Source organism: Nomascus leucogenys, chromosome 12 (genome assembly GCF_006542625.1).
Source record: "Nomascus leucogenys isolate Asia chromosome 12, Asia_NLE_v1, whole genome shotgun sequence".
NCBI classification, from domain to species: Eukaryota; Metazoa; Chordata; class Mammalia; order Primates; family Hylobatidae; genus Nomascus; species Nomascus leucogenys.
Window position 1 is genome coordinate 17,136,858 of NC_044392.1, and position 17,120 is coordinate 17,153,977.

At 43.6% G+C, this 17,120-nt stretch overlaps 1 protein-coding gene across 1 annotated transcript in view; it reads right to left on the reverse strand.

The window, feature by feature from the left end:
- Nucleotides 1-17,120, reverse strand: part of AGBL4 (ATP/GTP binding protein like 4) — a 1,461,703-nt gene that overhangs the window by 105,724 nt on the left and 1,338,859 nt on the right. Inside the window, exon 8 of the mRNA XM_030823879.1 lies at nt 16,730-16,844. Within this exon, the coding sequence (XP_030679739.1) occupies nt 16,730-16,844 (115 nt within the window). The remainder of the gene's footprint in view (nt 1-16,729; nt 16,845-17,120) is intronic.

Here is a 17,120-nt window from a genome sequence, read left to right on the forward strand (position 1 = left end):
ATGGTGGAGCAGGCTTCAAATCCAGGACTATCCAGCTTTAATGTCTATGCTCTTCTAGGGAACAAACAGTTTAAGCAAGCTCTCTGCTTTTGAGAATGTATAAGTAAATTAAGGAGGAGAGACTGGTTTAGGGAACAAGGATGATGCAAGAGTTAAACACAGTAATTCATCACAGTTTTATTAAGAACCTTCTACACACCAAGCTCCATGGTAGTGTTGCTGGGATAGAGTGATTGATAAGAGATACTCTCTAACCTCAAGAAATGTATAATCTAGCAGCAGGAAGAAGATATGCTTACAGGTTTTTATCCATTTATAATGCAGGATAATATTGTGAATATTAAATGAGCCAATGCACAGGTTTTAGTACACAATGGTAAAGCAAAAATGCTATATTGTTGTTTTTATTGTACTGTATTATTATTTTATGCTATGTTCTATGTGAATGACATGGACTAATAGTTTCGCAGTCCATAGGAGGCTGGAATGGGCAGCAGTGGTCAGGGATGATCTCTTCTCTTCCTTCAGTCTGGGAATTAGGCAGATCTGAGTTCAAATCCATGCTCTGTTCCCTCCCAAGTGAAGTGGGCATTTGTCCATGTTCTTTGGGGAATGCCCAGCAACTAACCCTGGGAGGTTGAGTGTGGTGAGTTGGCCCTCCATCATTACAAGATGAGGCTATGATTTTGCCCCGTCTCCCCCCATGGAAGCCAGATGAGCCAGATTCTACCTCTTTGTTCCCTGGAAGCCAGGGCAGCAATAGGAAACCTGGGCTCAGGCACCAGTCACTCCTGCCCAGGCCGTAAACTTGGGACTGGGTGATGCGAGGCAGCAGGGAGTGCTGTGCAGCAGTGCTGCTGTGGAACAGAGGCAGAGTATTCCGGCCCTTCAGAGCTGCTCAGTTAATGGCTCTGGTTTTCAAGTCTGGGTACCAGTTTCTGTGTGATTCTGCAAGCCCCTTCGTATAAATTCCCTTTTTGCTTAACTGGCTAGAGTCAGTCCTTGTTAAATTTAGCTGAATGCACCCCTAATCAGATGGCCCTATGAAATAAGTCATAGAAAATTCTGGCAGGCCCCTATATTGTCCACTTCCCAATGACTGGTCAAAAAACAGAGGGAATCATTGGTCTGGGTGCTGTGCTCACAGAGCTTTTCCAGCCCTCACTGAGCATCTAAATATTTAGCAAGGTACATTACCCTTGACAACAGGACGTAATCATAAAACAATTGTATCCTTAGAGACGCTCAGTTATGTGCCTCTCCTCTGCCCGCAAATAGGAATGTCCTCAGCACGGTCTTGGGCAGGTCACCAGCTTGCTCTAGGACACCTCTATGACCTAAAACTCACTACCTTTCCAGTTAGCTTATCTCATTCTTGAATCTTCCATTAGAAAATTCTTTTTTCCTTTTTAGCTGAATGTATCTCCCAGTTACTTCCTCCATCCTTCTCAGCCTTGCCCCATGGAGTTGCACAGAACAACAGGATTATACTGTGGGGACCAGCAGCTTTGGGACTTACAGTTATATTTAAGTTCTGGCTGTGTTCCTCACCAGCTGTGTGATCTTTTTGAAATTTCTTTTTTTAAAATGCACCTGTAGGCTTCTGTTTTATCATATGTATAAAGTGGATAACCACTCTGACTTTCTGGATTGCATACATGAATTAATGTCTGTAAATGGACCAGCAGAATTCTCAGAAAAACATAAACATTGAGCAAACGATAGCCAGTGATGACAGTGAAGTGGTGATAATTGTGACACTGTTGAAATTGTCTAAACTTAAATATCAGCTCCTCCAGGAAGTAGAGGAGGATTTTCACTCCCTGCACATGAGGGGTAGGTGCTTTTCCTCTGCTCCCATAGCATCTGTTGCTCCCCCAGCAAAGTGGCTATAGGATAAGATGTAATTGTTGAGTCCGCTTCTCCACTGGACCATGAATTCCTCAAGAGCAAGGATGCCATCTTATTCATGTTGGTATTCCTGTGCCTGACAAAGAGTCTGGATCATGGCAGATATCAAAGAAGTAGTTGTTGAACAAACATTTCATTCCTCCTAAGCATTTTGCTGTCTCATATGATATAGTTCTCACAACCATTCAATCAAATGGTAAACCTCAATTTTCTAGTGGGAGTGTTGAGGGCTAGAAAAGGTAAGCCATTCTTTCGAGGCTACATAACGAGTACTCTAAAAGGCCCAGACCGGAACTTAGGTGTCCCGTTCTGGACTTCATAGTCTCCCCACTTGGCTATGCTGCTTCCAGGAAGCATCTTTGATTCAAAAAAGAACTTCTAAGCTGAAGGAAAATTGTTAGAGGTCAGAGATCCTGAAAGGTCAACTCCTAGATCCAGCCTGCTAATAAAAATAGAATGTAACTGGTGATTCACAGGCATCTTCAATCCTCAGAGAATCTAGAGCTTTTTAGAAGCTAAAGCATCTGTGATATTCTTCAGTGAGTAGTACCTGCATGGGCACCTTTTGAGCTGATTTTAAATGAACGCTTCTAATGGCACTCAATCTATCAGTAGATAAGTATTTACTGAACAAAACATCTTAGTAAAGATGCAGGATCCCTGGCTAGGAGACTGGGGTACAGGTCCCACCTCCAATGTCTGTGTCATCTTGGAAAAGTCACCTCCCCTTCCTAGGCTCTATGCACTTATTTGTAAAATGGAATGCTATACTTCACTCACAGAGATCTCTTTCAGCTCTCTCAATATATGATTCTAAAGCATCAGTAACTGGGCTTTTTACCCCCAGAGTAAGGGACTTTGGAGAAAGCATATATTTCCAATTAAGTTAAAGTTCAAAGAAAACAAAATACTCTAGGAAAAGTGTTGATACAGTTTTAAAATGAAACACCAACTAGTCAAGGATAACCAATATCTTAACATTAATTGCATGCATTGCTCATCATTTGAGATTTGTGGGACACAAATGGGAGTTTGCCAAGAGTCAAGGCATGAGAGAGCATTCCAGGCAAAGGGTATAGCATGTGCAAAGTTAGGGAAGCAAGAATGGTCAGCAATTATGCATATTTCTAACAGGCTGCTAGTATGTTCTGCTTGGGTCCCTAACTGACTATAAGCACAAGAGGCGAAGGCTGGTACAGGCTGTTTCTCTTTAGTGGTTTCAGGACCAAAAAGCAGCTGCCAAAAGACAGAGGAATGCATAAGATGGCCTCCAGATGCGAGGCTCTCACTCCTATGACTGCCAGTTTAGAGTCACTGAATGCAAAATCCTGGGTCCCTGCCCTGAGTCTCTGTCTCCTTGGTGCTCTTGTATTCTGTTATTTGTTTTTAAGATGAAAATTTTGCATGAGCTCAAAATCAAGACCTATGTTCTGACAAGAAAGAATGGGGCTATTTATGGCACCAGTGGGAAAGACTCTTTCACATTAGGACCATTCTAGAAAATGCAAATATATGGAGGCCAAATTTGCATATGACTGCATAATATATAATGTCTTTATTTTGAGTTGGAGATACTCAAGTATCTTTTCTTTCTTCCTCTAATCTGTGAACTCCATGAGGGCAGGGATAATGTGTGAGTTATCTTTCCCACCCCCACTCCAACATTGTCTACTATAAACCCAGGTGCAGAGAAGATTCAATATATTTATTGGATGAATGAATGGGTGAACAGATTAACAGAAGCATGGATGAATACCTTGCAGGTTTGCAAACATGGGTTAGATAGTTACTTTCAGATGTATTTTGAAAAGTAAGCACCTACTAAATGCTAGACTCATTCACAATAATCAAATGAGATAGGTATTATTAATCCTCATTTGATAAATAAGGAAATAAAATCCAAGAAAGATTTGATCTTGAGAGGGTCACTTGACAACTAGTAAGATATAGACCTGGGATTTGAACCCAGGTCTTGTTGATGGCAGGATGGTTCACAGTCAGCTTTGAGGTTCCCCAGCCATCTGTGAGTCTGTGTGATTTATAAAAGAGACACTAAGCTACTCATTTCTCTGATCTTCCTATCCTGTTCTCTTTCTTGTTTGCCCAATGGCAGAGATACGATGGTTCCAGAGAATGTTATTCAAATGGCAAATAAATAGTTCCATCTCATGAAGGACATCATGCCTTATTGCTATTCGCAATAATGGCAGCTAGAATGAGAGCAATGATTTCAATTCCCCTCCTTATGATTTCTTTTTCATCTCCTCTGAAGAAGGATAGAGAAAAAGGCAGCTTGGTGGCTCCAGATCAATCTTGCCCTGAGCACCGTGAGGCTGCTCTAAGGAGCTGTGGCATTGACAAGCAGAGATGTACGAGGTACGCCTGCAATTGTCCCCCAAACACAGCAGTTTTTCAGCATTACCAATGAGCTGGATTGGATTAAGTATATTTGCACCAAAAGCAAAATAAATATTGCTTTATTTAATGCCACTAAAAGGTTGGGATTCAATTGCCCTTGGCCTGAGGCACCTTCCAGCTCTATTGATTGGCCCATGTCAGAATGCCAGATAATCTGTCATCAACAGCCCCTGAAAAATGCTTAGCATGTGGGTTGGGCTCTGCTGTTGTGTAGATGGAGGATTACAGGCAGTGTCCTTTGTCCCAAACACGAGGGATAATCATAACACATCAACTTCCCATCACAACCACCGAGATATTTAAAGCATTCTCCTCACGTCCCTTCTTAGATCATCATGACGAGGAGATGTCTGTGACCAAGACTGTGAAGACAGAGAGGAGGGCGGATAAGAACATAGGCTTCAAAGGCAGAAGGACTTGGGTTTGAGTCCCAGTTCTGTCATCTAGTAGCTTTGTGACCTTGGACAAATTCATCTGTTTGCTCAAAGACCTGAAAGTGCTGAGAGGGCAGCGACTGAATCTATTTCATTTGTCATTGGGTCTTCAGTGCTAGCACAGTGTCTCGTACACAGCTGACTCTCAGTTGAACTGTATAAATAGAGGCTCAGAAGTGGTAATTTGACCATGGTCCAGCAAGGACAAGTGAGAGAGGCAGAGCTTGAACTCAGTCTGCTCAACTCTAAAGCCTATGTTCTTAGCCACCATTATACTCTGTCCTAGCAGGCCTAGGAGCCAGGTAAGAGCCTAATAGAGGGACTGTCCCTCATGTGCAGTGAGAGGTAGATGCAATATCTTTATTTTTTAAATGGGGAATCTAAGTTTCAAATGAGGGACTAACATGAAAGGTACCTTTATGCAAATTGACAAAAGGTGCTGCCCCCTACCACCCAGGGTAATAAGTTGCAATCAGGTGCCATTTCTGGGTGGGTAAAGTACAGAATAATGCCACTTGGTTTGGCCAGACTTTGGATTGAGAGCAGGGTCACAGCCCATAGCCCCCATTGACCCCTTGATCACTGAACATTTGTACAGTGAACAAACTGCACATCCATATGGAGCAGACTTGGATGTGCCCAAGGTTTATAGCAAAGCCAAGATTAGCACTTAGTTTTTCTTCTTCCAAGGTTCATTCAGCAAGGTCTTTACCCTATAATGGTGGCCTTTTCGGCAAGGTGGCACGATTGGGGACAAGGGTGCTCAGATCACATCTGGAAAAGGGATTATCTCCAACCCTAAGAAATTCTTCCTAGTGGGTAAGGAGAGGCTTTAGAGTGCCTTCTCCCTTCCCATACAGAGCATATACTCCAGGGATTCATCCTGTCTTCTGCTCGGCAGCAACAAACACTGGGTTCAGGTGGATTTCCAGCACTGCAACTTAAAACTAATTCTTAGAGCCAGTGACCAACTGGAAGGACCTGAGATTTCATAAAACCCAATCCCCACATTTCAAAGATGGGGAATCTGAGGCCGAGAGGGCAGAAAGGGTCTGCCAAGGTTACACGGCTATTCAAGGGTAGAGAGGGAAGTCCATTCCAGAACCAAAAGATTATTTTTCTCTATATAAAAACAATGATAAGGAGTTTACTCCTTTTTGAAAGGTCCAAGGGAGGACATTTTCTTTTTTTTTTCTTTTTCTTTTTTTTTTTTTTTTTTGAGACGGAGTCTTGCTCTGTTGCCCAGGCTGGAGTGCAGTGGCGCGATCTCGGCTCACTGCAAGCTCCGCCTCCCGGGTTCATGCCATTCTTGAGGGAGGACATTTTCTGAAGGAATACACTGGCCCTTGAGGCTAGGAATTCACCATTTCTGTTTCTTAAGTAAAAAAGGACAGAGGAAACAAAAAAGTGGGCATAAAAGTCTTTTATGTCTTCAGAAGACCTGGGTGCTGACAAGGCTCTCACCTACCAGCACCGAGCCTAAGAAGGGCTCTGAGTCAAGTGTCGGCTCTGGAGCCACACAGCCTGGATAAAACCCTGGCTTGGCCAACACATTTTATTTTTGTGGCTGAACCTCTCTGTGCCTTAGCTCTAATCCAAAAAGTGGGAATTTTGTCTACCTCAGAGGGTTGTTTTGAGGACTCAATGAAATCATACAGGTAAAATGCCAAGGACACCATCTAGATTGAGACAAGTGCTACACATGTTAGCTGTTCTTGTGGTTTGCTCTTGGTATGATGTTCAGGATCCTTCACAATCTGGTCCCCAGTTATTCCTACACTTCTTACACTATGTTGTCAATCTGTACACCATGCAAGGGTAGCACATGATAGGGCCTGTGAGCTAATAACAAAAAGGTGCCCCCTCTGTGGGCTGATGTATTTCTGCCACGTCTCAAGGCTTGTCAAGCCTGTGCTGCACTCCACCCTCCACCTGCCCTCTTAGCTGGCACCTTTGTATGGTGCACAGACTGTACCCTATGTAGGATGCAGCCTGGACCACATGCAACAGCCACACCAGAGCACTTGGCATTCCTCAAGGATCTCCACCTACTCAGGGCTCAAGCAGCAAGACTCAAAGGGCTCTGGATCAAATCACTGAGTGTGATTCCTGGATCTCCTACTATTAAAGGCAGTACTTGGGCAAATGACTTAACCTCTCTTTGAGTGTCAGTTTCCTTATCTGCAATATGAGGATAATACAAGACCTATCTCATAGGTTCATGAGGTTGTCGGGAGGAACTCCCCATTGCTTTCAATCCCAATGGTAATTTTCAGTCCTCAGGAGTGAAAAGAATGGGTCTTCTTCCCCAGTCCCTCGTTTTCTCTTCCCAAGGAAGGAGATGGAACTTATCTGACTGGTCAGCTCTGGAAAAGAAGCAGAGCCCGTTTGGGCCTAGCCCCTCCTAGCATGTGTTTTTGGGACCTGGAATCCTGAAGGGTCTATTCTGGTCTTCTCTCTGCCACATGGTGTGCTTTCTGGGAGGCTTCTTGCCTCCTTTTCTGCTTGTGTCTGGTGGGAAAGTTGAATTTTGAAGTGAAGTAAAAGGGGCAAGTTTGGCCACAGATATAGACTATGCCTTCCAGGTCCTGCTTTTATCAATAATAAAGCTAATATTTTGACTCCTATTTTTCTGATCCCTGTATCTCCTTCTAAATTGTAGGAATAGGATGAGAGTAGGAGCAGGAGTATGATTAATTATCGCTCCAAATCTCTAGAGGAAGTACTACATATAAAACACTTAGAATAGTGTCTGACAGCTATATACATTCAATTAATATTTCGTATTATTGTATTACTGTGTTGTTATTTATTATAATTATTCCTTTGGTTTGGAACATGCTGCCATTCTCTTCCCCTGGCCAACTCCCACTCATCCTTCAAGATTCATCTCACACAGCTCTTCCTTCAGACATTTTCTCTGACTTGCCCTATCCCAACCCTCTTGGCTGGGTTAAGAGGTGCCTCCTCAGTGACTTCACAACCTTGGAATCCCTGGGCTTCCCTCCACCAGCACAGTTATCTCTTCTCTGGACTGTGAACTCCTTAAGGGCAGCACAGGGGCCAAGCCCACCTCATATTCACCAGTGCATGGTACAAAGTATGTGCTTGGGGATGGGTTGGTGACTTGGGAGTGCAGGAGAGGGAAAAAAGAAGAGAGGGAAGAAACAGTTAAAAGGCTTCTCAAGTGGAAGCAGAGTGCCAGCAAAAGCACAGATGTGAACAAGAGCAGGCTGGTTTAAGACAATGGAAAGAGCCTAGGAAGGCAAGAGGAACAGATGGGAGTGGATGCAGGAAGGGGCAAGGTGGACAGTTGGAGAGGAAGCTGAAAAGAAGGTTTGAGGCCATTATGCAGGCACTGAATACCAAGCTAAAGAGCTTTGGTTCTTTCTGAGGGTCAACGGGGAGCCGCCAAAGGATTTTTACATAAAGAACTGGCACTATTCAAGCAGTGGTTTAGGAACTAGGACCAGAAATGATGAAGTTCTTGATTCTATCACGTTGTTTTGCTCCTCCAGACTCCCTAGCTGCTAATTCTGGGTTACTGTCTCCTCAGAGGCCTGTCTTCACTGTAGAATCAATTATTAAGATCAACTTGCTATCAACTCTAACTTTGAAATGCTATTCAGTTGCTTGCAGGGACAGAGCTGAGGAGCTGCCTCCACAGACATCTAGCCATCTGGCCTTTTCTATGGAACCTGGCTGGGAAGCTCATTTGAATAATTGGTTTTGGCGGTGTGCACTTGTGGGTTAGACACCTGATTACACTGCCAGCCCCAGTGTCCTTTCAGCCTCCACAGAAACATCACTCAGGTTACATAAAGCAGGAGAGAGTCCCTGGGAGGTAAGGGTCTGTCTGGCCCCTGCTGTCACTCTTGCTTTATCTGACTGTGTGGCTCACTCACTGTGTGACCTTGAGCAAGTTACTTAGCCTCTCTGTGGCTTGGTTTCTTCTTTGCTTCAAGAAGGAGAGCGATTCCTGCCCTGCCTATACCACCGGCTTCTTGTAAGGATCTAAGGGAAGATGGGGGAGTTGCAGCTTAGCAGAAATGCAAGTGGAAAAACTTAAAGATTTAGGCTGAGGAGAGCTCAATGTCAGACAGCAATGTGTGCATATGGGCTGTATCAGAAGAAGCGTGGTCCCCAGAATGAGGCTTCTGATGACCCCTTTCTATTCCTACTCCATGAATTAATTAGTTCTATGAACTTGAAGGGGGGTACCTAATCTGTGTCTCAGTTGCCTCATCTGTAAAATGAGAATAATGATGCATTTGTTCTAAGGATTCAATGAAACAATAAATGCAAAATGCCTAAAATAGTGCCAGGTTCGGAAGGCTCAATAGATGTTAGCTATCATCATCACTGTTATCATTATAATGATGTCCTTCAGTCATGGACACCCTGCCTCAAAGACAGACAATGACAAACATCTGGAGCACGTTCAGAAGACAGCAGGAAGGACAGGGAGGGGAATGGATTTCAGATTATGTATGAAAAGTTGGAAGGCTTTGGGGATGTTTGGCCTGGAGCAGTGGTGGGATTGAGTGGGGAGTGGGGAAGGGTGGGAACACATGATCTTCAAATGGCTGAAGGCTACCATGTGAAAGATGGGCTGGCCTTGAATAATCCTTCAGAGGGCAAGGCAGAAGTTACATGCTGGCAGCTTCAGCCTGAAAACAAAGTGCTCTCTAACAGTCAGAGGTGGCATCAGCACGGCATGATGCCTTGGAAGGGAGGAAACAACCTGTGCCTAGAGGCGGGCAAGCAGAGGGGGCATGGCCTGGATCGGGCACTGGATTGAATGTTTCTCATGATGCCGTGATAGGGCACCCAGCAGGGAAATGTGACTGGGGCAGGGAGGGAGGCTCAGAGTGACGAGGGGCTGGCAGATCTCTCGACAGGGCAATACTTGCTGTGGATCTTTGTTTTCTGTTTCTAGCTTGATGAAAAAATAGGCAGTTTTTATGCTGTTACAGAACAAATAGAACATTGACATGTATTTATATTTTACATGGCTGATTTTAGGTTCTGTTCTATTTTTGGATAGTTTGAAATGTTTCTTCCTCTAGATTTTAAGGTGGAAGAGGTAGGTAGACCAGTTATAATGTGTGTATGTGTGTGTGGTGTGTGTGTGTGTGTGTGTGTGTGTGTGTGCTGGTGCTGGAAATACCTGCCCTGGTGGTTTACCCTCTGCTATGGTTAATGATGTTTTGTTGTGTAAATCTCTATCTCCTTTTTATGTCTGGTGAACTCATATATCGTCCATCCATCAAAAACCCTCCTTCATCACTACCAGTCAGAAGGAAGTACTCTCTGCTTCAGGAGACAGTGTATAAAGAGGTTAAAACTGGAGCAGTCTAGGGTCAGCAACTAGGGCAAGTTCCATGGTACTTATGTGCTTCAACCTCCTCCTCTACTTAAAGTAGGAGCATCATACTACCTCCATCATAGGGCTGCTGTGAGGATTAAATGAAACGATACCCACATGTGCAGTGAGGAGACACTTACATATTAGTTCCTCTTGTATCTCTCGGCCTCTACTGCATCACACCCATATTTCTAGTGGCAACGCTGGGGTTCTTATTGGCAAGAACTGCCTCTGATTTCCTTCTGCTTCCCCAAGGCCCACCACAGGGCCTGACACCCAGCAGGACCTCAACAAACCTTAGTTATATTGGATTTACTGCACTGGAGCATCCTTTGCTACATAAGGATTGCCAAGGCCAAGAAACATAATGATGGACAGAGTCTGCAGATCATACAGCATCCATTTCCATCATGGGGTCTGCAATTCCATGCTATAACACAGAATCATTTCTGTACCACCCATAGAGGTCTGTTCCTCCCCACCCCACCTCCACACTCCCAAGAAATACTGAGGTTTTCCAAAGATGAGAAATTTCACAGCATCCTGCTATCTTTTGGGTAACTGCATATTTTATGATGACTAATAGGCAATTACTATGGTAATATTGCAATTCAGCATGTGTGAGGTTTGGGAAATGAGAAATTATGGGTAACTACTTTGGACTCATTTCTATGGTAACAAAAAGTAATTGTCATTAAATACCAGTTATTCTGAGGCTGTACCTGGTAATTATAGATTTTTATGCCCAAAAACATAAATAAAACCAATAAATTTATTCAAAGGTCTATGACTGTTTACTTATACACGGCTCTATGGAATACACAATGACAAGCACCCAATTAAGAAATGCAAACCCAACACAGGGTTTCATATTGTCGTACGGAGATGGAAAGTCTGTTTTTCAAATGCAGGCAACTTCTGCATTACCTATGCTCAGAAAGCGCAGTGGGGTATAGGTAGGGGTGGGGGCTTTCTTCTCTGCAAAAGAAGTCACGAGGAAGGACCTGGCAGAGAGACTGTGCAAATGCTGCAGTATGTGTTGTGGGCATGCTTTCTGTAAGATATTGAGAATTACCAACTGATTCTACACTGGTTCAGCCTGTCATCCCCCAACTCCAGTTGCCTTCCAACTAAGAGCTGCTTGCAGCTTCTTGGCTCTGTAATACCTGAAGTTACAATATTCATCCCTCAAGACTCCTAGGTCCCAGATCCTTCCAGAACTCTCTGAAAATATTCTCATTGTATTGTCAGTAGCCATGCCATTGTTTTTTATAACACGGTGGTAAATACACATAACATAAAACTTACCATCATAACCATTTTTAAGTGTAGGGTTTGATGGCATTAAACACATTCATAATGTGCTACCATCACCACCATCTATCTCCAAAATTCTTTTTAACTTGTAAAACTGAAACCCTATGCCCATTAAATAGTAATTCTCCATTCTCTCCATCCTCCCAGCCCCTGGTAACCACCATTCTGCTTTCTGTCTGTAGGAATTTGACCACTTGAAGAACGTCATATAAGTGGAATTGTAGTCTTTGTCTTTTGATGAGTGGCTTATTACATTAGCATAACATCCTCAAGTTTCATTCATGCTGTAGCCATCCCATTCTCGATAGAGCGTCTCCCCCGTGCTTCTACTAAATGATGGAAGGTGCCTTTCATCCCACTTCCCTCTTCCAAGAGAGTAGGAGGGAAACAGGCCAGGCGAGAGAAGTGTCTTGTCCAAGGACAAATAAGAATGCTCAGCAGAGTAGTGAAAATTAGACCCTCAGTTCTCCACTTCTGCCTATAGCTTATAGAGCAAAGGCAATGTGTGGGAGTGTGGTGAGTCCCTGGATGCGCCCTATGGCCTTGAACATGGCTCTTCACCTTCTCAGCCTCAGTTTTCCCATAGCTTAAATGGATACAGTAAAAACTGGCCTTCCTTTCTTGGTCACTGTTGTATGACCAAATGTGGTTTTGTAAGTGCCTTTAAAAGTATCATGCTCTGTGCAATAACTAAGTATGGCTGAGAATCCAGTTTGTTAAATTATAACAGCAGCTCATCAGGTTAAAGCATAGCAGTGTTCCTGTCACAACAACATACAGTTAAAACAACTAGGCCAGGAGGCCATGTAGATGAAGGTAAAGGGTTGGGGGCTGACTGCACCTGGCCCTAGTTACTCTACACTGGGCACTGTAGCTTTGTGCCATCATATAATCACTAAACACTGTTGTTTAGTTCATTTGTTCATTCTGGAAACATATATGTGAACTTTAGGTCAGTGACTAGAAAGATAAAATATATATCAAGAGCCCATTTGCCAGGTACTGGGGATACAGAGAACAAGGTAAACAAAGTCCTGACTTCACGGAGTTTACAGTCGAAAGTGAAGACAATCATTAAACAAATAGTCACATAAATAAACACATAATTACAAATTAGGGCAAGAGCCATAAAGGGAGAGGACAGGGTGCTATGAAAGAGTGTAATGGGAGACCCACTATATATTGCAAGCCCTGGGAAAGCCTTTCTGTGAAGTGGCGTTAAACCTAAGACCTGAAATGAAAAGAAGGCAAATGTAACTGGAGTGCAGTAAGTAAGACAGAGTGTATAGTTGCTCTGTGCTTTTACTGTATAAGGTAACTGTTATCTATTGTTATATCATCCAACATAATTGTTAAAGATAGCTACTATAGCGTATACTATAGTTACAATATATTGCTGCTATAAACTGTAGTATAGCTCTATATACTCTTACTGTAAACCATGGTCTGGTATCATATACAGTAGTCTAGTTAGAAAATGTTGCTGTTCTTTAACATAAAGAGCTTGATCCATCATGGTATAGTGGCCATCTACTGCTATTCAGTTCTAGAGTGTACCTTCTTTAGTTCACTATAAATACCTTAGAATAGGTACTTGTATTATTAAATCTAAACTTAGCTGATGAAATCTGGGAAATCTCCCTGACCAGCCGTCCTAGATTGGATTATATGCTTCTTTAATGTGGAGGAGTGAGGAGGAGGAAGAGAAGGACGAATAAATGTTTATTTATAACTTACAGTGTGCTTAGCACTGTGCTTTAAATGCATTATCTCACTAAAAGCCTCATAACTCTATAGTATCTCCATTTACAGATGAGAAAAATGAAGCTTAATGGGGCCATGTAATTTACCCAAGGTCATATAGCAAGTAGGCAGCAGAGCAGAATTGAAATCTGACCTGACACCAAAGTCCATTTTCTCAACCACTGACCTTTACTCCTTCCAAGCTCCTGCCTTCCCTTCTCACACTGCAGGGAACTGGTCTGTTGAACCATCTCTCCAGCCAGCAGAATGAGGTGCCTCAGGGCAGGCCTGTCTTTGGTTCTCCTCCCAGGATCTGGCAGGCCTGGTGCTGGCTATCAGGGGAGTGTGGGACTGCAGAGAGGAGCAGGGCTAGGTCAGGCACACCTGCATCCCCGCCCGATCCTCACAGGCCACAGACCTCAGGGGGATGACTTAACTTCTCTGAGGCTTGGGAGTCTGCACCTCCAGAGGGAGATGTTGAGAGAATGAAAGCGAAAGAGCATGAGAGAGAGGCAAAGACCTGGCCACCTGTCTTCCAACATGTTTCTAGCAATTTGATCAGTTCCTGGGAAATCTGGCTCTCTTTACTACACTAAAATTCTGAGAACCAACCTTCCTTCCTTCTTTCCTTCCTTCCTTCCTTCTTTCCTTCCTTCCTTCCTTCCTTCCTTCCTTCCTTCCTTCCTCCCTCCCTCCCTCCCTCCCTCCCTCCTTGCTCCTTCCCTCTCTCCCTCCCCCACCGCCACCTTTTCTCCTGTACTCAAGCCAGATTTAGTAGATTTTTATTATTTGAATTTAGAAAAACTTTAGCAAAGTTAAACAAAGTTCCTCCATCACAGAATTATGAGGATTAAATGAGATCAGTGTGTGAGTGCTTCACAGGCCATTGGATTGGCAAGTAGAATTCTTGGAGTGGCATTTCCCAAAATGTATTTCAGAAACCCTAGCACTGGTTACAGGGAGGATGTGGACCCTCTCTCACTTAACTCTGGGAAACACTGAGTACTATTTCCCCTCTTAGATTCCCTATGTTTATAAGCATATTCAAAATTCTGAAAAGTCATATTATAAAAGAACATGTTTAACTTTGCTTAACTCTGTGTTTCCTAAACTTATTTGAACTCTGAATTTTTCCCCCCATAATGCCTTGGCAAGTCTCGCCAAACCATGAAAGTACTGCTGTAGAGAGTAGTGTGGCTGGCCTAGGGGACCTCTAAGGCACTTTGAAGTTCTCAATTCTGAGTCTTTATTATTTTTTTATATATTCTCTAAAGCTTTAAGTAGTGAATTCTCATGATTGATAGGCTCTTTGTTGTACAGTTTTAGCAACAGCATTAATGCTTGTGGTTAGAGTTGCTCTCCAAGTCTCATAATGAGAATCACATATTCTCACTAGGAGAATGCTGGGGGTTGAAGCTTCAGGGTGAAACCACTTCTGAGGGCTGGAAATCTTTTATCACAGAGTCCTCAAATCACAAAATCTGGGGCTTGAAGACATGTAGAAAGCATGTAGCCCTCATCACCATCCCAGTGTCCATCTAAAGCCCTGAGAGGGGAGGTATTTTGGCCAAGGTCACTGATCTCCTTCAAGCTAGTCCTTCCCGAGACAGCAGAAGATGACATAAATAAATGTGTGGAGAGAAGTATTGACCTCTCTCTCTGACCACTGCTCTGGTAATTAAACAGAAACATTAACATAAATCAAATGGTCTTTCTACCACTATTATCGTTAACAGTACACTCTGTCCGTGGAAGGTGGAAAAGCATCACTCTCAGGCCTGCAACAAGCCATAAAACTTGAAAATGCTAATGAACCATCACTTCAGCCAATTAAGAGTGGAAGCAAAACTGTCTTTAATGAAGACTTCAGGCATCTCATGGGCTCTCTGTAACTCACACCCAAGGGTACCAGGAAGCCCCTCTGGACCCAGTTGCCATGCTCTTGGAAAGCAGTAAACCAACTCTGTGTAAAACAAGCCTGGCTGGCTGTCAGGAGATCTGGTTCCGGTCTGAGTTAGGCCACGGACTTTGAGTAAGTACTATTTCATCTCTGGGACTCAGTTTCTTCATCAGTAAAGTCATCCTTCTCATCTCTCATATTTCTCAAACACTTTTTAGGCATCTACTATGTGCTGATCCCTGCTGCTAGGCATGAGGGACACAAAGCCCATTAAGGTTCAGTCTCTGCCCTCCAGTACATTTAAGTACAGTGGGGGACATGCAATGAAATAAGAGTTGTTCGATAACCAGGCCTGCTTGGTACAGTGGCTCATGCCTGCAATCCTAGCTACTTGGGAGGCTGAGGTGGGAGGATCGCTTGAATCCAGGAGGTCGAGGCTGCAGCGAGCCATGACTGCACAACTGCACTCCAGCTTGGGCAATGGAGCAAGACCCTGTCTCAAACAAATAAACAAATACACAAACAAACAAATAAATAATCAGGCCTGTGAGAACTCAGAGAAGAAAGTGGCCAATTCTGTTTAGGGTTTAAGGGGATGTTTTCCAGAATAAGGAACATGAACTGAGTTGCAAAGAATTAATGGGATGAAGAAGGGATGAGGGATTTCTGGGCAGCATGCAGGCTGTATGAAGGTAAGGTAGCAGGAACCAATAGGACACATCTGGGGAACTGGGCTTTGCTCAACGCAGCTGCAGCACCTGTTCTAGGAGGAGAGGAGAAGAGGTGAGGCAGGATGGTGGACACACAGGCAGCAGGGCAGACAATGCCTTGCATGCAAAGCTGGGGGGTCTGAATGTCATCTTGAAAGTCGTGGGCCTAAGAGCTCTAAAACTGTATAATCTGGATGGCGAAGTTAGTCAATGATTTACTGGCTGTGTGACTGGGCAAGTCAGTTACCTTAATGTGAAGTAAGGGCAATAACACTATCTATCTCAAATGAGTTGGTGTTTTTTTGGCAGACAATCTTCTGGGCAGTGGAATTTTAGGCTGTAAATTATGGTGCTAAGCCAGGAGAAAGGGAGTTCAAGATTTGAGTGCGTGAGTGAGTGTGGGGATGGCTGGTATGCCCACACTGAAGAGAAATGTTTTTCAGATGACCTGGGATTCTATTCTCATTGATATTCTCCAAGAAGAAACACAACAAAACAGTGATCATTATAACTACCCCACGATATTCTGCAAAGCACATTCCTTCCCACCACTTCTTTTGAAGCTCTCACAACTGCCCTTTCAGGTAAGTAATTATTGTCTCCATTATGCAAGAGAAACTGAGCCCAGAGAGGGAAAAGTGGATTCTCCAAGGTTATATGGAAAGCAGGTGCCAAAACTGAGACTAGGTCTCCTGATTCCTGGTCCAGTGAGCTGTCCAGAAAATCCGAGCAAGTGACCTTAGGTGGCTGTGCATGAAAAAGCCAAAGCTAATTAAAGAAATTCTCAAAAGCCAGGGTGAAACTTTCTCTAATGGACTCATGGGCAGCCTCAAATTTCTTCCTCAAAAAATATATCCCATATTTCTTCTTGCTTCCATACTACCATCCTATAAGTACTTGCTTCCAAGCATTCTCCCCGATTCCTTACCTGTAATTGCCCAGGTAGACTCCATCAGGATTGAGCATTGGTGCGATCTTGAAGACCAGGTATTCCCGGAGGACACGGGCAATAGGGTGCTGGCTTACAAGGAAGTCAATGATCCCTAGAGAAAGAGAAGAGCCCGGTTTAACAACAAAGCATTTCAAGAAGGAAACACATTTTTCTCAGCTTGGAAAACAAGAAGAGCTCAATAGGTGATTTTGGCCTGTGTTGTTATTGGCCACTTTGGGTGTGTGGCTATAGACTACGTGTTAGCTGCATAAACTGTATTTACAAATACATTTGTATTTCCAAGAGACAGTTGAAGACGTAACATTGAAGCCCATGGGCAGGAGGGAGAGAGCATTTCCTGCTGTAGAGAACCGGGAGGCCTTCCGAG